The sequence below is a fragment of the Glycine max genome, chromosome 10 (assembly GCF_000004515.6).
Source record: "Glycine max cultivar Williams 82 chromosome 10, Glycine_max_v4.0, whole genome shotgun sequence".
NCBI lineage: Eukaryota > Viridiplantae > Streptophyta > Magnoliopsida > Fabales > Fabaceae > Glycine > Glycine max.
In genome coordinates, this window is record NC_038246.2 from 51,035,009 (window position 1) to 51,054,915 (window position 19,907).

General features: G+C 33.8%; 3 protein-coding genes across 3 annotated transcripts; all 3 read left to right on the forward strand.

Annotated features, from left to right (window-relative positions):
- Positions 1 to 1,006: 1,006 nt before the first annotated feature.
- On the forward strand, positions 1,007 to 3,115 carry LOC100777403 (3-ketoacyl-CoA synthase 19). The gene has a single exon (XM_003536732.4). The coding sequence runs from the start codon at positions 1,362 to 1,364 to the stop codon at positions 2,811 to 2,813; it is 1,452 nt and encodes a 483-aa protein (XP_003536780.1). The 5' UTR covers positions 1,007 to 1,361; the 3' UTR covers positions 2,814 to 3,115.
- Positions 3,116 to 7,681: 4,566 nt separating this feature from the next.
- LOC100776867 (probable protein phosphatase 2C 11) lies at positions 7,682 to 13,912 on the forward strand. The gene is made up of 9 exons (XM_003536731.5): positions 7,682 to 8,117; positions 9,921 to 10,063; positions 10,906 to 11,004; positions 11,135 to 11,293; positions 11,580 to 11,666; positions 11,971 to 12,062; positions 12,166 to 12,237; positions 13,079 to 13,225; positions 13,626 to 13,912. The coding sequence occupies exons 1-8, from the start codon at positions 7,936 to 7,938 to the stop codon at positions 13,205 to 13,207; spliced, it is 963 nt and encodes a 320-aa protein (XP_003536779.1). The 5' UTR covers positions 7,682 to 7,935; the 3' UTR covers positions 13,208 to 13,225; positions 13,626 to 13,912.
- Positions 13,913 to 15,406: 1,494 nt separating this feature from the next.
- LOC100777929 (ankyrin repeat-containing protein ITN1) lies at positions 15,407 to 18,683 on the forward strand. Its single transcript, XM_003536733.5, has 4 exons — positions 15,407 to 15,634; positions 15,705 to 16,214; positions 16,707 to 17,116; positions 17,563 to 18,683. Exons 1-4 carry the CDS (start codon positions 15,610 to 15,612, stop codon positions 18,394 to 18,396), a joined length of 1,779 nt encoding a protein of 592 aa, XP_003536781.1. The 5' UTR covers positions 15,407 to 15,609; the 3' UTR covers positions 18,397 to 18,683.
- Positions 18,684 to 19,907: the final 1,224 nt, after the last annotated feature.

Here is a 19,907-nt window from a genome sequence, read left to right on the forward strand (position 1 = left end):
CCTCAATCTAAAAAACAAGTCGCATAACTCAATAAGAAAAAAACATAACTTTTGTTTTTTTATAGGCAAAATGATATTATTCAAGAAATCCAATTGCATGCAAGATGTGGAAAAAACATAACTTCTAAATAATACGCCTAAAATAAACTTCTAAATAATAAATTTATCAAACGATGTGCCAAAACTAGCAATGCATCAAAATTTAATTCTAAAATCATTCCTACTTTCGTCTTTAATTTCTTTCTCTTTATTAAATGCATGGTACTTAGAAGGGAAAAAAAAGGATGAAAGGACTAATAAGGAGCGAGGTGTAGAGGGAGGAGCGGATGCTAGCCTTGGTTAAAAGGGATAAAGGTAGTATTAGGTAGATGATATTTTTGTTTTCAATTCTTTTTGGTATTTTAGATGTCATGCGCATGTCATATGATATATACGATCAATATTCACAAATCCATGGCCATTAAAAATAAATATTTAAATAAAATAATTACAAAACCGTGACCGTGATTCATACATGATCTTAAAAGTTTAAGGTGAGTATAGCAAATTAAACATTGAAAACAATTAATTAAGCCACTGCTTTAGATTAAAAATATTGAATGTATGAATGTACTACCACGGTACCACCATATATTAAAGTATCTAGCTAGTAGAACTTAATTAACCTATGCTAATGCTATGCATCTGCAGGCTAGCTAGTTAATCTAGAGACCGTAACCGTAACTTGAGAACCATTAAAGTTTCTCAGCTCCAATGCTCTATGTTGGTTGAGTTCTGAATCTAAACTAAACTGGCTGCAAAGAACGAAGATGAAGTTAGCAAATTGAGTTCTAGCTAGCTTGAGTGGCTGGCTGGTTGGTCCACAAGGAATTAATAACTTTGACCTACTCCAACGAGAATTCTGTTTATGCAGCATAAATCATAACTGACCGAAAAAGGGTTGGAAATTTCTTGGTGTCGATTGATGAATCAAAAGTAAATAGAAAATACCAGAGATTTTCAGTCACAACAACTCACACACTATAATATTTATTGATTTCCCCAAAGCAATGAACCAAGCTTTCATTTTACTCCTATTTTACTTTTAAGAATGAGAGGGCACTAATATAATATTCACAGTCAATACCGACTGGTTAAGATCGAGTTATCTGGCTGTAGGGCACACCCACACCCTCCTCACGCAACTTGTAAAAGTGAGTGACGCACAACTTGCATATATATTACACAAAACACACAAGACACTGGGTGTGTATATATATATATATAGATAGATAGATGCATTTGCACTTTAAGCAATCACAATATTACAAACATTTCTTCTCTTCCCATATATATCCCTTCTTAATTTCTTATAGCCAGCGATGGATCTTTTGTTCTTATGCCTCCTTCCCTTCTTATTTTACTCTTTCTTTACCCTCTACAAGTTGATTCTTGAACGTAGAGGCCAACCATGCTACATGTTGGCCTACGAGTGCTTCATGCCCCCGGAAGACACGAAACTCGACACGGACTCCGCAGCAAAAATCGTGCTACGAAACAAAAAACTGAGGTTGGAGGAGTTAAGGTTTCTCCTGAAAACCATCGTGAGTTCTGGTATTGGAGAGAACACTTACTGCCCCAGAACCGTTCTCGAAGGGAGAGAAGAGTGTCCAACTCTCAAGGACACGTACGAGGAGATAGACGAGATCATGTTCGACACACTCGACAACCTCTTCAAGAAGACAGGAATTTCACCCTCCGAGATAGACTTCCTTGTGGTGAACGTGTCCTTGTTCTCCCCAGCACCTTCTCTCACAGCACGCATCATAAACAGGTACAAGATGAGGGAAAACATCAAGGCCTTCAACCTTGCCGGAATGGGGTGCAGTGCAAGTGTTGTTGCTATCGATGTGGTGCAACAGCTTTTCAAGACTTACAAGAACTCCGTTGGGATTGTTGTGAGCACCGAGGATCTCGGTGCGCATTGGTACTGTGGAAGGGACAAGAAGATGATGCTCTCTAACTGTCTCTTTCGCTCTGGTGGCTGCTCCATGATGTTTACAAACAAGGCTTCTCTCAAGAGCCGTGCGATATTGAAGCTCAAGCACATGGAGAGGACTCAGTATGGTGCTGATGACGAGGCTTACAACTGCTGCATACAGGTGGAGGATGAGTTAGGGTATTCAGGTTTTCGACTCACCAAGAGTCTTGTGAAGAGTGCTGCTCAAGCCTTGACGGTGAATCTTCAAACTATGGCGCCCAAGATTCTGCCACTGTGGGAAATGGTGAGGTTCTTTTTTGCATCTATAAGGTATAGTGGGATGAAGAAGAGGGAGCTGCTACCCTTTCTCACTGGGATGGTTCTTGGAAAGGGTAATAAGAAGAAGACAAAGTTTAATGTGTTGGGAGGGGGTTTGAATTTCAAGGCTGGGATAGAGCACTTTTGTGTGCACCCTGGTGGGAGGGCAGTTATTGATGGGGTTGGTAAGGGTTTAAGGCTGAATGAATATGACCTTGAGCCTGCAAGGATGGCACTTCACCGTTGGGGTAACACTTCTGCTGGTGGCCTTTGGTATGTTTTGGGGTACATGGAGGCCAAGAAGAGGCTCAAGAAGGGTGATAGGATCCTCATGATTAGTCTTGGAGCCGGCTTCAAGTGCAACAACTGTGTTTGGGAGGTGATGAGGGACTTGTCTGATACTAATGTGTGGAAGGACTGCATAGAAAGTTACCCTCCAAACACACTAAACAACCCTTTTAAGGAAAAGTATGACTGGATCAATGATGAATATCTTAGCTTTGTGAGGTTGGATTTTAGCAGGATGGTCCTTTAATTAGGAGCAATACAGAGAGGGGGGTATAGTTCAGTAAAATAAGAGGAAAAAGGAAAAAAATATAAACTCTCGATCAAACTATACATGTTATTTAAATTAGGAAGATGTGGATGTCATGATGATGCTAATTTCCAGCTTAATTTAAAAATATTTGTTCGATCTCGTTCATGTTTAAGCACATAGTTCTATATATTTGGTCAGAGGAGGAAAAACAAGTGTAGAGTTGATTTGTTGAGGAAAGCTACTTCAAAATCATCTAATATTGTGCAATTGATGAAATAAAGTTTCAGGTCATTCATTAATGTGGGTGTGATATTGTTCTCAATTGGGGTTGCTGACTTGCTGGTAGAACCTAAATTTCTGCATGGCTGTCGCTTAATTACCATTTTTCCAATGAGTTTCTTGCTTTAATTTTTTTTTGGTTGGTGGTGTTATATATATTCCCTCTCGGTCTTTAATAATAATGAGATTCTTTTTAAAATTGTTTATTTTTTCTATAAGGTTGTTTTTAAAATTTTAAATGTATTAATTATTATTTTTATATATTTTGTTTAATTTTTTTAAAACATTAATAAATAAGAAAAAATTAAGTGGATAGAGATAAGAAAAAAATAAATTTTAAAATAATAATATAAATAATTGATAAATTTAATGTGATTGATTAAATTAATTAATTTTTTCAAGGAATGTAAATTTAGTTAATGCTCCTGTTAAGGTGTGTGTATATTTTCTTGTTTGGAATTCTAGAATATATCTTTATCCTTACTTTAAGGAAACGAACAAAATCTAAGAAAAACCGAACTAAATGATTTAATAAGGAGGTTAGTGAGCCAGTTTTTGTCACGGTTATCGAGAAAGAGAATGGGAAAATGATTTTTGAACATTTTTTTAAACACCTAACACTAACACCCATCATTATAGAAAATTGATTCATTGATCGACACCTGTGCAAATATAAACGATTCATAGTAGTATAAAATTAATCATCAGCAGCCGTCCATGTATTATTGTTTAGACATTTTTAAATTGTTGTTGACTTATTTCATTCTGCTCCATACCCAATTATTAAACTGAGAACAATTAATCATCAGTTAGCTTTTGTATTTTAGTTTTGGCACTGTTTGAAACATGAAACACGGAGACTTGCATGCAAATGCAAATAATGGCTAATTAGTAACACGATGTGCATAGTGCACTCGAACTTCCTCATTTACTGCCTTACCAAAAGATGGTAGAAGCATTAATTGGTTCCGTCCTTATTATTACCCACTAGCCAGAAAGAAAGTATTGAATTAATATTTTGTGTGGCTCAGCTGGGTAAAACAAACCTAACCAAACCACCAATCAAGATTGCATGATCCTTCTGGCACATTTATTGCCCTGTACACCTTTCTCTTTCCTCTTGATCTCTAGTAGATCGTTGTAATATTGACATGGATTCCTTAGAACGACCATTTGAGCATATAAAGTTTGAATCTGTTTAGAACTTCACATGTGTCATGACTTGAAATGGAGGAACAATCATAGACAATATAATAATGGATAAGGTATTGCTTTGCTTTGCGTAATTAAAAGAAAACAGCTATGGGCAATTTGGTCATTGAGTTGGTTCGCAAGGACTATGTGGGGTGGACACTGATCGATCTCGTGTAGAATTTGTGGGGCTCCGAGGAACTATTGGATCGTATATGGGAGACCCTTTAATTTTCCTACCGGTGGCCACTTTAATGCGTTTTGAATAGATTAACTAATCCTTGTGGTTAGACTCCAATGTGCGATTAAATTCTTATGTCCGGATATCTTGTTGATGTAACTCGAATGGACTTTAACTTAATCAATTATAACACATTATGTGTATGTTTGAATTAAAATTTATAAATTGAGTCTGTAAAAGTATTCTGAGTTTTATTTTTTTTAAATTGAGTTTTCAAGAAAAAATTTACTCTCAAACATACTTTTGGATCCTTTCACTTGAAATCCAAACAAACCTTATATGCTTTAACCTTCAACTGACTAAGAATGTGTAGAAAACATGCAATAAATCACACGCTTAATTTCCAATAGTAAATTAGGAGTGGGTTTTTAAAGAAGATATTGCAGTACTTAAGTCGACAAAAGGTCTAACATGGGAGTCTATTGCAATGTTTGTGCATGTGAAAATGTTGGTCACTGTCTTATAAGGGCATTCCTAATTGTCTTTATCCTTACTTGACGAGACAATTCTTAGTGCAAGGCATTTTTTATGGTAGAAACACTTGGAGATTTTGTCCTTCTCTCAAATGTTCGTGCGTGGCATTATATTCGAACAAAAAACCAGACCACACCAAAGCCGATGAATACGGATCAAGTCCAACAAAAAATTTTCCTAAAACATGTATATACCATGAGCACGGTAAGTGTTAAGAATAATCCCACATCGGTAATTCATGAACATGATAAGTGCTTATATAGCTGGGTAGACCACCTCCTTATGAACCGGTTTTTAAGGGAACCTTTCGGATGCCTTGGCTGCATTATAAATTTAATATGGTATCAGAGCCATATTTTGCAATAGTAAGAAAGAAAATTACATATGTACTTATAAAATACATAATCAAAATATAAATTCTTATATATAAGAGTAGGGTGGGAATATGTTGATTTGAATAAAAATGATTATTTTTCACATTGATAATTTCATGCCTATTTTCATTTTCATTGTTTATATAAAAGTTGAGTTTTAAGTAAAGAAGGAAATAATAAATCTTAATTGATCTTATAATTAGGATGACTGAAGTTGCCGCTAAATTTGAAAGGGGGTCACCACCCAAGTAAGAAGGGTTCTTACTTAAAGAATTTTTCAGGCATTAAAATCAAATAATTTCTTTTATTATGATCATAATTAAAATGAGTTTATATTATATGAATTAAAAATATATTTAAGATTAAATTAAAAGGAGATGAAAAAATAATCACCCTGCTAATTTACTTTTCATTTTTTAACCTAACTCAAGACTCGAGTACCCAACCTACTCAAGTCTTACTAATTAATCACAATATCAAATATAAGGACCGGGTTGCAGTAAAAAATAATAATAAGACCAGGCTCAAACCCAGCAGCAGTGCCAGTGACGGTAAAAATATACTTGGGCTTATAGAGAAAGAATAGAAGAAGGCTGTTGGTACGGCCAATACAATTGCTGGTACACTCAGTAATTGTCCGTGATTCTTATTTTATCCTTCCCTAAAGATTGATACGGATTATCTAACTTATTTTATCCTTCCCTAAAGATTGATACGGATTATTTAATTCATAAGTGGTTCAAGTATTTTTTTTTTAAAAAAATAAAAAATATATTTTATAAATTAATTTAAAATTAATGATTCAAGCAGAATCCAACATGTGACTTTTAAGTTATTAACACAATGCTCTAACCAGAGTTAATAGGTAAATTATGTTATAAAATAATTAATATATATTTAATGTACATGTAAATTTAGATAATAAATTTTGTAATAATTAATTTTGATCTAATAATTAATTTGTTTATATATATAAATATTAAATAAAAATCATATGTTTATTAACATAAATATACTAATGTATTTTTTAACCCTGTTACAATTGATTTTGATCCAATAATGTATATTTTAAATAAAAATCATAGGTTTCATAAAAATTATTATATGTAAACATATTAATTATTATATCAAAATTAATTATTACAAAAATTATTATTTAAATTTACATGTGCATTAAATATACATTATAAATTTTAGTATTATATATAACAACATTAATTATTGTATAAGATAATTGATCTATTAACTCAGTTGATTAGAGTATCGTGAGGCTTACAGGTTGGCTTCATATGGATTGACCAATCTATATGAGGTTTTCAGATGTCTAATATGTATCGGTTTTATGAAAAAACAAAATGAAAATTTTGCAAATTATGTTGGATGTACCAACAATTTGTATGGTGCGTGTAGCAACACCCATAGAAGAAAGCTTTGGATGTTTTCTTTACCTGTTGGGATAAGGGTGTTCTTATCTAATTTGATATTTGTTGAAAAATCAATCCAAAAAATCAGAAATTGAATAAACTGAAAATTGAACGAATAAAAATTCGGAACACCGAAATTTCTATCGGATAAGATTTCAGATTTTAAATTTGATTTTAGAAATTGATCCAAATCGAACTTATATATATGTTTTTATTCGTAAATTTATAACATCACTAATTTTTATTTTATTTCTTATATATTTATAAAATTATATATATATAACTTATATCCATTTATGAAAAATTATTTAATTAAAGATATTTTTACTAATTATTTGAGTTAAAAGTAAATATTATAATATTAGTTATATAATGACATATAAATAAAATATTTTAAATTTTAAATTCGTTTATTACATTTATCATATATCTTACCTTTTATTCAATATTTTATAATAAAAAAAAATAAAAGTAGAACTAAAAATTAAAATCGATCCAATCCAAATCACTTTAAATGGGATCAAATCAAATTAAAAGTTTAATCTAAAACTAATTACATGATAAATTAACTAAATTAAAATAATTGAATTGAATAAATTTTCTCTTCCAAACCGATCTAATCCAATCCACTAACACCCCTAAATTTAGATTAAAGAAAGACTTTTGTTTCTGCATCTCATAAAATTTTTTTAACATTCTATTTTAAACACACTCTTTTCTATTAGTTAAAATTTATTGATAATGACAAATTTTATGGGACACATATCATATTTAATGATTCTCTCTTGATTTTGTACTTTTTTAATAAATTTTAACTAGCACTTGAGTGTAAAATTACTCTTTCCGTGATAAAAGAGAGTGTTAGCAGCAATTTTTTGGGTTTTGAATATTTTAGCCTTCATAGCATTTTCCCCTGGATTTGTATTGTAGATCAACCTTGTCTTGGGTTTTTGGTCTCATGGCCTTGTAATGTGGGTCTTTCCTGCTTACTTTGTGAATATGTGGACCAAAAAAGAGAAAATAGCGAAATAAACGACGTAGAAAGTAGATAACGAGTGAGAGAGAGGGATAAAGGAATAAAGAAATAAAAATAAAAGTAAAATAGAGGGAGAAATGAGAAGTGTGAAGATGGTAAAATGATCTCAAACTCGGACCCCGTAGAACCAGTCACGGCAACCGCCACTGCCGGCGCCGACGACGCCACCGTCTCAACAACCGCCTCTTCTTCCAATGAAGATCAGCCTGCACCGCCGGCGGCACCAAACATTGTGATGTCCTCCAAGGATCACGATTCTCTCTTCAGCGGTGGCGGCATCAGGTGCATATTTCGATTTATTGAGAGAATTTCCATTTCGTACAGGCTGTTCTTCTTTGTTTACCCAGCTTTCCAATCCTCTGCTGGTTTCAATTGAAGTTTTTAATCGACAAATTCTTCATCGAGATTAACGGCATCGTTATGCGGAAAATTTGTGCTAAAAAATTCATTAATTAACACGAATTCATAAAATGAAATAATTAATTCTTAACATGACCAGAAAATTAAGATGCTAACATGTTTGTAAATTGCGACCGTAATTTGATTGCATTGTATATTGTAATGTCATTGGTTGATGGTCATGCATTTATATGATAGGATTGATATACCATAGGCAAATTCATCATAAGACTATTCGGGTTTGATCCTTCTTCATATTCAAGCTTCTGAATTAAGCGGGGAGGGGAATTTTAGTGTCTATATCTATGTTACTGTTAGTTAGATATGGCCGTTATTGCTATATCTCTATGTACCCTTCTATTATGTTTATGTTTAGTTGCTTACTATAATGAAAGGATTCCACATGGTACCTTTTTGACTTTTCATGAATTGCAAGGTTCTGTTTTACAAAATTGCCATTAACTAACCACCTGCACCTACTGCCACTTTTAAGCAATTTTTCTTTTAGATTATTATTTAAATGTTACAGTTTATAGTCAGATGCTAAGTTATAAAGTTGGGCAGTGTTGGGGTTGTAAACGGTGGTTCTTGTTATACTTTTAGTACATAATTTAGGGTGATACACTGATACTAGTCTTTACTTCAATAGCATTTGTGCTCATTAAGGAAGGCCTTTCAAATCTGTATGGGTTTATTTGCCTGTACCTACATGGAAACTTCGGTTTCTTACCACATTAGCTGAAGAATTTAGAGAAATATGGAATATAGGATTTTTTATTTTTTATTTTCATTTTGTCTCTTCCCCCACCTCACCCCGACCCAAAATCCTATAGTTCCTTTTAACTAAACTATTTTTTTAAAGGTAATATCAATGTTAATAAATTTTATGTATTTGTTAATGTTCCATCTATTCGTGTTCACGATTGACTGGGCTCACCCAAATCTTGTGTTGACCCTTCGTTTTATGTAATAAAAATTTCTCAAAAGTTCTTTGAAATATAACCTAATTCCTTTAGGTCTAGGTTCCTCTTGTCCATAGAGATGGAAAAAAGGAAATAAATGAAGAATGGGGTTCACACCAAGGGGTATTACAACATTATTTTTTGCAAGACCTTATTATGTTGTTGTGTAATATAATTTCACGAGACTCCAAGACTCTATTGAACAATGGTTTCTCCCTTCCATCTACTAAACGCCATGTTATATCATTATGGTGATGCTATAACAATTATTTAACAACATTAACCATTGAACTAAAAAATAAAGGATAAGAAAACAAAATTCTTACTTTCTTTGCTTATATAATGAAATATGTAGTTTTGGAATTCAAAAATAGGGAAGTGAGATTTAAAATGTGAAAAGATATGATTTAGTAAGTGCTTAGGTGAAGAAAAATACTAAGTAATTTTGGGAAATGTTTACTCTGTTAAATGCTATTTGATCTGTAACTGATATAATCTTGTCTGAACAGAGCAGATATCATGGTAGTGTGCTAAATGACATAATTTGTTTGTTTATTTACTGCCAATAGCAATTGTTTTACTAAACTTCATTAAAAGAGAATCCCAGGGTTTAATGAAATATAGTTGAAATTTGTTTCAGGCATCCTTTTTATTTTTTTAATAATGGCATTCCAACTCTCAAATATTCAAAATTTTAAAATGAAGTGCTCTTATTTCTGTCTAGCTTTCTCTCTGGAAGCCGAAATGGAAGGTTCAGCTATGGATATTCCAGTTTCAAGGGTAAAAGGTCATCAATGGAGGATTTCTTTGAGACCAAAATATCAGAGGTTGATGGTCAGACAGTTGCGTTTTTTGGTGTTTTCGATGGTAAGTCTAAAGTTTTTGTTTTGCATTCCCTAAAATCAATTCCTTATCTTTTTCCCCTTCCCTCTATTTTTTTTTTTTATTGATTTTACTGATTTGGTGTGCGATATAGCCAATTTACAGTGCAAGTATATGATGTTTGCTATCAGGCATAGCATTTAGAAACTGGTGGTTCTGTTTCCTTTTATAACTTGTATGCTCTACACTATTGGGTCTATCCTATTTAGTTAGGATTATAACCTAGTATTAGCATAAATAGGGTTAACCCTCTATAGTGCTCATTTTCTCTTCTGTCCTGCACTCCAGCCCTTTTTTACCCATGGCTGTTTCTGACCCTCTGAAGGCTGAACCAACATTGTCTTGCTCTTTGTCACTGCTCTCTGGCTCCTCCCTATTCTGTTTTGGCCTCTTCTCTTCTTTGAAGGATCCTCTTATAGTTTGGCTCCTGTCCCAGTTTCTGCTTGTTGCACCCTTGTTTTTGATGGCTGTGCTTGGCTTCTAGATTGGTCTTGCACTAACCTCTGTTTTTATAGCTCTTTTGTTTTGTACAGCAGCTGTTGTTCTGTTTCTCCTTTACGGTCTGCTCTAGTCTGACTTGTCTATAATGTTGGTTTCTCTTCTTTGGTTCTTGATGTCTAAGGCACACTCTGACCCTGCTAGTTGTCAGTTGTAGATGCTCTGGCCATGTAGATATTCTGTCGTAGGATGATAATTGTTGAAATACCAAACTAGAATTCCACTTATTTTCTATCTACTTTCTATCTATATTCTTTATTTTTATTTTCTCTCTTTTTTTCTTTCTTAAACCAAACATAGGGTATATTTGTTTCTTTTTATTCTTTTAGGTCACGGAGGTTCCCGGACTGCAGAATATCTGAAAAACAATCTGTTTAAGAATTTGAGTAGCCACCCTAACTTTATCAAAGACACAAAGACTGCTATAGGTATGTACTTCATTTTTGTTAAATTATAGGATGCAGTAAAATTTTCATCTCACATTACAGTTGTTTGGTTTGCAACCTGGATGGTGTAAATATTAACATATTTTTCTTCTAATTATTTGTTTGATTGCAGTTGAAGCATTTAAACAGACAGATGTTGACTACCTCAATGAGGAAAAGAGGCATCAAAGGGATGCTGGGTCAACTGCATCAACAGCTATGTTGTTGGGGGACCGGATTGTTGTTGCAAATGTTGGTGATTCCAGAGTGGTTGCATCTAGAGCTGGTTCAGGTTGATGTCATGTCAGTTATGTGTAGTGAGAATTAGGTTTACATTGGGCAGAATCTGCATATTTTTAATATGGTGATGAATGGAGGGAATATGCACTATAGTACATTATGTTTTTGGTCACTTCAATTTTACTAAGTTTTCAGTGCTATGCTTTTTTGTAAAATTTCATTGTGAATTGCTTATACTAGTCTGATAGGCAAAATGGGCTCAAGAAGCAATATAAATTCCTATTCCTGTCTTTTCTTTTTTCTTCTTTTCACTGATATGAATTTTTGTTTTAATGTAGCTATTCCTTTGTCTATCGATCACAAACCTGATAGATCTGATGAACGTCGAAGGATTGAACAGGCTGGGGGATTCATAATTTGGGCTGGTAATTTTCTTCCTGTATAGGTGTATGCCATTTTTTTTGGAGTTCATACTTCATAATAAATTTTGAGGGCGAGCCCTGGTGCAGCGGTAAAGTTGTGCCTTGGTGACTTGTTGGTCATGGGTTCGAATCCGGAAACAGCCTCTTTGCATATGCAAGGGTAAGGCTGCGTACAATATCCCTCCCCCATACCTTCGCATAGCGAAGAGCCTCTGGGCAATGGGATACGAAGTTTTATACTTCATAATAAATTTTCATATTAAATTGATGATAAATAAATTTCTTGCACTGCTGCCGGTTGATCCAGGAACATGGAGAGTTGGTGGTGTTCTTGCTGTTTCCCGTGCGTTTGGAGACAAATTTCTTAAGCCCTATGTTGTTGCTGACCCAGAAATTCAGGTTGCCAAAATCATAAGCTTGATCACCCACTTGGTATATCTGTGTCATTATATTTCTTATGCCTGCGCTAAATTGCTCCTTTTTTGGTACTGTTATGGCTTAGGAGGAAGAAATTAACGGAGTTGATTTTATTATAATTGCTAGTGATGGCCTCTGGAATGTCATATCAAACAAGGTGAGACTATCTTACTTGCTAAAGTTGGCCCTAAACAACATAGATTTCTTTTTCTTTTTCTTTTTCTAGATTTTTAGTAGCTATTCATTATTTTGCTTAGTACGTTGTACCAAAGCTGATAACTTTGCTGGAATGAATGATCTTAAACCCCATACCTTTTTTATTATTGGTGAAAGTATAAAACCATTACTCATTAATTTAATAGCAAGCTTTTTTCCTTTATATATTCATAATCACATGTTTCATCTGTTGTCATTTTCACGTTACTTATTTGCATGGATCTATAGTATTATTTTTTTATTTTGCATCAAACCTTAGTTGTAAAGAAAAAAACCTGTGATTTAAGAGCCTTGGTTTTCTTTCTGGCTTTCTGTAAGTGACAACCGAACCAAAGTTTTTTAGTATTTTCATTTTGAGCAAAATTAGTTACATGATGAACCTTTTCCTACATACCCACTCCAAACAGCTATTGGTAGAAGCAGCCTTCAAGGGCATTACTTCTTTTGAGTGGGGATGAACAGTGTATTTTTCTATTTTTTCACTCATTGGGTGTCAATCGCTTAAGAGTTGAACTTGAGTTAGTTTTGGACTTTCCCTAAACAACTAAATGTGCAGCTTAGTTTTTGAACTTCCCTAAACAACTAAATATGCAACGTAGCACTGTAGATTCTTCATCTGGAACATGGAATTGTAATAATTTAAACTTGACTGTTTGATTTTATTAGTTATTTTTCAGCTCTGAATTCTAACATTTTATGTCCACATTCACATGCAATGTCATGTTGGCAACAAATCTTTGATGGAACCTGAGCATCTGATTGTGGCGTCCCTGCCTTTTCAGGAGGCCGTGTCTTTAGTACAAAATATCACAGATGCAGAAGTGGCGTCCAGAGAACTTATAAAAGAAGCTTATGCACGAGGAAGCTCAGATAACATCACCTGTGTTGTTGTTCGATTTGATCTATCCTGATGTGGCTATATGCTTTAGGTATCTGTTATTTCTAACAACTGAAAAATCCAGAGCTTAACAATCACAAGTTGGGGTGAATGCTTACCTTATTTTCTAATGAATTGCTTCTATTAATTACTTTCGTCATTCTCTATTTGCCACTTGCTAATTTATTCTAGTGTTCTAGATCCTAGACAGAAAAGGAAAAATGAAATACTTGTAGGTGCATTTTATTTTACCCGTGGAGATCCAGCTAGTTAATGTTGAAAAAACATTTTTTTTTGTTTCTTGATTTTAAGGTTTTGTATAAAAAATAGTGAACAGAAAAATATTTTATACTATTTTTTTAAACATGAAAATATAAACATTTTTTCACATCAATTAAGTCATTATTGATTTCCATGATCTTTTATTTGTTTTGTATGTTATTACATTGCAGTCTTAAACACCCCGATTGGCCAACGAACCCCAACCACCCAAACTGGAAGGTATTGTTGACGTCTGCATGCTCAAACCTAAGAATTTGTTGTAAGTCTGACAACATATCTTATCAAAATATACTATAATACTCGTGGTCTTTGATGGAAATTCTGCCTGCCTCATATTCATTATACGAAGATCCAATGTACAGTTTTAGGAGTTTTTTTTATATTTTTTAAACAGTTTTAGGAGTATTGGACTGTAGTGAACTTGTTAAAATCTTAAAAATGTTGAATTCAAGTGTTTGATTACTTCTCAATCTTGATTTTTTTTTTATCTTAAGTTTTAGGTGTTACGACACTAGCATACAAATATGACATTATACCTAGACACAATAACATATCTCATGTCTGGTATTGCCATCAATTTATCCATAGATACCTGATAAAGAATGAAGTCAGTAAGCATAATTACGTAAAATTTAACGCATACAAATAACACCCTTATAGGAGGCTTCATCCAGGCCCCCTCCCAATATAGACCCACATCAGTCTATGCCATTAGATTCCAAGCAGCAAAAATAAATCACACCCTTATAATTTGTTCTTTCTTCGTTGAAGCCAGTATAACCATTGCAGAAATTATAATTTTCTTTACAAAATTTCAAATTGAATCAATAGACAAATCTTTATTTTCATTATTACCAATTTTGAACCTATTATTAAATTTCAAACTCAAGAGTAATGAAGTTAGAATCAATTAATTATTAAAAGATTGAAAAAATTATATTAATTTTGTTTTTCTTTATCCAAACTTTATCATCTATTTGTTATCTTTTTAATAGACTCTTGTCATTTTAAATATTTTCTAAAATTTGACGAAATCCTTTAAAATTTTGTAAATCCAAAATGTTTTTTAAAATTTTATGAATTTATATATTATAAATTTATTAAAATTCAAATTATAAAATCTTAATCACAAAAAATTTTCAAAACGAATCTTAAGAATTATTATATTTCTACAAAATCTTTTATTAAAATTCACTAGATTTTTTCATAAAAAAATCTTTTAAAAATCCTAAATATAAAATGTGTACATCCTCATTTAAGCATGTGTCAAAAGAATATTCCGAGTTTGGTCGTGAATTCGTGATGGCAGCTGACAAACCCGTATAATGGTCACTTTTTTTTTATTAACTTTAATTTTAACGCCTTAATTTACATTTTACATGTTTTGATTATTAATTTTTTATTTTTAAAATTACTTATATATTTCACTTTTTTAATTTATGATACTTAAATTTTTTTATTATTTTAATTGTAATTCATGATTTCATTTTTTAATATTTTTGAAATCTATACTATTAATAAAAAAATATGATGTTTTGATATACACATTATTTTTCTCATTTTATTTCTAAAACCACTTTTCTTACAAAAAATTATCCATATAATTATTCTCTTCAACCAACCTACACCTCACTCACATTTTAAAAATTATCCAATTTTATTTTTATTTTTCAAAAATTTTAGAGAGACACTGAGTACCTTTCCTCTAGTATATATAATGTTAATATATTAATTATTTCGTTAGTTATTTTTAAAAAATTCAATTTATTTTATAATTTTTTAAAATGAAACAACATCTTTTACGTACCTATGCATTTAATTGATTTAAATACTTCAAGTAACTGACTGAGTTTTTTTCTGACAGAAGTATAAAGTAACAGTAACAGAGTTAAAACTTTCAAAATAAATACAGTAAATTTAATCCGTGACATGATTGCAAAAAAAGAAAAGGAAAAGGAAAAATCCAAAATATATTCTTCCTAATGACTCATGCGGTGTTCTCTGAACTTTCCTCTTTCTTTGTCTGTTTCCTCTTTCCTTCCACCCATCTTCCTTTTCTAATTCTGCATCTCTCAGTCTCATAATAATAAATCATCTCTCTCCAAAACCAACTCTTCTTCTTCTTACTCCACTCTTCTCACTTCCACTATCGCCATGGCCTCCCACTCAAACCAACCAGGTTCTTTTTCAGTCTCTCCTTCTATCTAAATTTTTCATTTTTCGATGACCCTTTTGCTTGCTTGTATCAGGTCCCGGAGCTGAAGGGCTAGGAGAGAAGGACCCCCCAACAAGTTTCCAGAACCCGCTTTCTGAGATATCCCCGTCGCCGTCTCCGTCGTCGGCGCCGGCGCCGGCGCTGGTGCTGTCGAACTCGGGGAAGCGAATCGACCAGGCGGGGAAGAAGAAGTACGTGAAGCAGGTGACGGGGCGCCACAACGACACCGAGCTCCACCTGGCGGCGCAGAGGGGCGACGTGGGCGCCGTGAGGCAGATCCTTGAGGATGTTGATTCTCAGATTATGGGAACTCTGAGTGGCGATGGCGATGAGGATGATCTGAACGCGGAGATTGCGGAGGTGCGTGCTTGTCTTGCCAACGAAGAGAACGAGCTCGGTGAGACCCCTCTGTTCACAGCTGCTGAAAAGGGTCACCTTGATGTGGTGAAGGAGTTGCTTAACTATTCCACCGCTCAGACTGTTTCCAAGAAGAACCGATCCGGATTTGATCCATTGCATATTGCAGCTAGTCAAGGCCACCACCGTATGTCTCTCTCTTTCTCCTCTTCTCTTTCTCTTTCTAGTACTTGTGTTGTTGTGCATTAATTGGTTAGTTATATGAGGAGTTATGTTATTGTGACTTGAGTATAGGACTGATCGAGTCATTACCCAGGAGGGTACAGTCGTTGATCAGAAATTTAACACTTGGTATTTCACGTATATGTATAACAAATTATGAATGAGCAGTTGATTTTCTCATCAGTGGCTGAGATTATTTACTTTCTTTTTACTTACTTTAGAAGAGCTAGATTCGTAGGAAAGTTATAAAGTGGGATAATGATCTTTGTTACTCTCTTAATTGAATGCCTGGCTTGTTTGGGTTTTGATTGTTAGACCTTGATATTTTTTGGGTAATTCATTGTGATGAGTGGCTTGAATTTGTTGGTGTGTGATGTTCTTACGTGTTGATGTAATTTAATGTGATTGTTGGTTTTTCTGTTCTTCCGTGTGATTCATGGTGGATTTTGGTTTGCAGCCATTGTTCAGGTTTTGCTAGATTATGACTCAGGATTGAGCAAAACTATTGGTCCCTCCAACTCCACTCCGCTTATAACCGCAGCAACAAGAGGGCACACGGAAGTGGTGAATGAGCTGCTGTCAAAGGATTGTAGCTTGTTAGAGATTGCTAGATCCAATGGCAAAAATGCGTTGCATTTAGCAGCTCGTCAGGGTCATGTGGAGATTGTGAAAGCCTTGCTCAGTAAAGATCCACAGTTGGCTCGGAGGACTGACAAGAAAGGGCAAACTGCATTGCATATGGCTGTAAAAGGGCAGAGTTGTGATGTGGTGAAATTGCTTCTTGAGGCAGATGCTGCTATTGTTATGCTTCCAGACAAATTTGGTAACACGGCGTTACATGTGGCAACCAGGAAAAAGCGAGTAGAGGTATGCCAACAGTTGCACAGCATTACAAACACCATACATATATTGATGAGGCCATATAAATTAAGTTACTTGAACTAATGGGGCTAACACTGCATAGCTAAATATGCCTTATCTCTACCGTAGTAGTAGGATAACCCAGGTCTTGGTGTTGTACCTGGGGTACTAATAATAATAATAATAATAATAATACAGTTTTGTTAAGATCCCGTGAGGCTGATTTTAAACATCTAAAGGTGGTAAGTTTTTTTCAAAAAGAAAACACTTATTACACTTTTATGTTTCCAATGTAATAATGCTTTCTTTCCTAATATAAGCTTACCACTTTTAAGCATACATCTTAATATACATACATGCAAACCCCCTATATATTTTTAAGCATCCATTTTCCATTATAGTTCTCTGTCAAATGAAAATCTAATATTATGGTTTCTCAACTTCCTGTGCAGATAGTGAATGAGTTATTACATCTGCCAGACACCAATGTGAATGCATTAACTAGAGACCACAAAACAGCTCTTGACATTGCTGAAGATCTTCCCCTCTCCGAAGAGGCATCAGATATAAAGGACTGTCTTTCTCGATATGGAGCACTTAGAGCTAACGAGCTCAACCAACCAAGGGACGAACTGAGGAAAACTGTTACTCAAATCAAGAAAGATGTTCACACCCAACTTGAACAAACCAAGAGAACCAACAAAAATGTTCACAATATTTCCAAAGAGCTAAGGAAACTCCACAGGGAAGGAATTAACAATGCCACAAACTCAGTGACAGTGGTGGCTGTGCTGTTTGCTACAGTTGCTTTTGCTGCTATATTCACTGTGCCTGGTGGGGATCACAATGACGGCTCTGCAGTGGTAGCAGCTTATGCTGCTTTTAAAATCTTCTTTGTCTTTAATGCTATCGCACTTTTTACATCTTTGGCTGTTGTGGTTGTTCAAATCACTTTGGTTAGAGGTGAAACTAAAGCAGAGAAAAGGGTGGTAGTGGTGATCAACAAGCTCATGTGGTTGGCTTCTGTCTGTACTTCAGTGACGTTTATTGCTGCTTCTTACATAGTTGTGGGTAAGAAGAATGAGTGGGCTGCAATTTTGGTTACATTAGTTGGAGGGGTGATAATATCTGGAGTTATTGGCACTATGACTTACTATGTAGTGAGGTCTAAGAGAAGCAGATCAATGAGGAAGAAGGAGAAGCAAGCTGCCAGGAGGAGTGGATCTAACTCATGGCATCATTCTGAATTCTCCAATTCCGAGGTTGATCCGATTTATGCGCTTTGAGTTTGAACTTGCAACCTTCAGGGGATCATGAAGAACAAATTGTTGTGAAAAAGATGACAGGTTTTTAGGTTTGCTACTTGCTCCATGTTACCACTTTAAGAGTTCTTCACTGTACAGGAAATTGTTCTCTTCGGCTTAGCTGCTGCTTTTCTAGGATCTTATATACAAATTGGAATGAAGCATGCATCATCATTGGAATGAAGCATGCATCATCCCGGTCTGTGATTTTTAAGAACAAAATCCAACATTGCTTTAATTCTCAATTATGTATTGATGTATTAGCAAAATGTCTCCCTTCCCTGTTCGTTACTGTTTTTTTTCTATCACTAGAATTGTCTTCGGGGCCTAATCTACACAATTGACCCTTGATAATGCTGCATGCTGAGTTCTGATAGAGAATGAAATAGTAATACGTGTTAATTGTATTTTTTTTATTTGTTGATATATTTTGTGTTGTGAAAACTAAGGCTTGCAATTTGCAGATAAGGGTACAAATTGAAATTTTGATAAATGTTTTATTTTAGTTCTCTGATTGACCCTCAGTTCTTAAAAATTGTGCTGTCAACTCTAATTAATACATGCCATAGTTATCCATTTCGAATAGCGACGTGTAGCAGTCAACTTTGAAAATATTATAGTGGGATAGCAAGATTCCCATTGCTTTAATTTTTATAATAAAACTAAATTAAATCATCTATTAATACATATATAAATACCTAAAAAAAGAATTTCAGAATCATAGAAATCTATTTATGATAAAATAATAAATCAGTTTACACGTACAATCACTATCAATTTAGGAATAATAAATATATATAAGTATGTAGAAATCTATATATCCAGTATTTGGTTTAGGTCAAACACAAAGTCTGACTTGGAACCAGCTCGGATTTGTAACTTGTATCTCTTAGTACATTTAGGAATAATAAGAATATTGAAGTCAAAAACATGGAAAGTGACTATGAAATAAATAGAAAAGGAACTTAAAAAATTAATAAAATTTAGCAGAATGTGAACATAAAAAAATAAATCAAAACAATGTTGTTTCAGGTATAAAAAGAGATTTTTGAAATGTATCATGATAACGCGGTTATTTTGACAACAATGACTGCTATTGAAAAAATGAAAACCGCTGCGCTACTAGTTTGAGCTATAGCGCACTGTTGACTATGTTATTTCAATGGAAGGGAAGTCCCAGTACAATAATTAGATTAGATATGATAATACTAATTAATGTGTAACTAAAATGTGGTAAGTTTGAGTTCTGGAATTAGCTCAATGCCCCTATTAGGGGATGGAGTACTTGAATGGATATATAGAAAAACCAAGAGCTTACACATCGCCAATCGGATGGAATGTAATGTCACAAGGTGATTATGTAATCATATGCTCTATTTGCAGAATAAACACATACTGTACACAAAATCAGACACATATGAAAGAAAAAATGGCAATTATGATGTATTATACATTGTATACTCCCTGTCAAGTTTTTTTCTTTACCAACCAAC

Bases quoted from the DNA above. Each gene is read 5' to 3' on its own strand.
- LOC100777929 (XM_003536733.5), top strand. From the start codon at position 15,610: ATGGCCTCCCACTCAAACCAACCAG. The intron at 15,635-15,704 runs GTTCTTTTTCAG...TGCTTGTATCAG, and splicing joins CTCCCACTCAAACCAACCAG to GTCCCGGAGCTGAAGGGCTA. The intron at 17,117-17,562 runs GTATGCCAACAG...CTTCCTGTGCAG, and splicing joins CCAGGAAAAAGCGAGTAGAG to ATAGTGAATGAGTTATTACA.
- LOC100776867 (XM_003536731.5), top strand. From the start codon at position 7,936: ATGATCTCAAACTCGGACCCCGTAGAACCAGTCACGGCAACCGCCACT. The intron at 11,005-11,134 runs GTATGTACTTCA...GTTTGATTGCAG, and splicing joins AGACACAAAGACTGCTATAG to TTGAAGCATTTAAACAGACA. The intron at 12,063-12,165 runs GTTGCCAAAATC...GTTATGGCTTAG, and splicing joins TTGCTGACCCAGAAATTCAG to GAGGAAGAAATTAACGGAGT.
- LOC100777403 (XM_003536732.4), top strand. From the start codon at position 1,362: ATGGATCTTTTGTTCTTATGCCTCCTTCCCTTCTTATTTTACTCTTTC.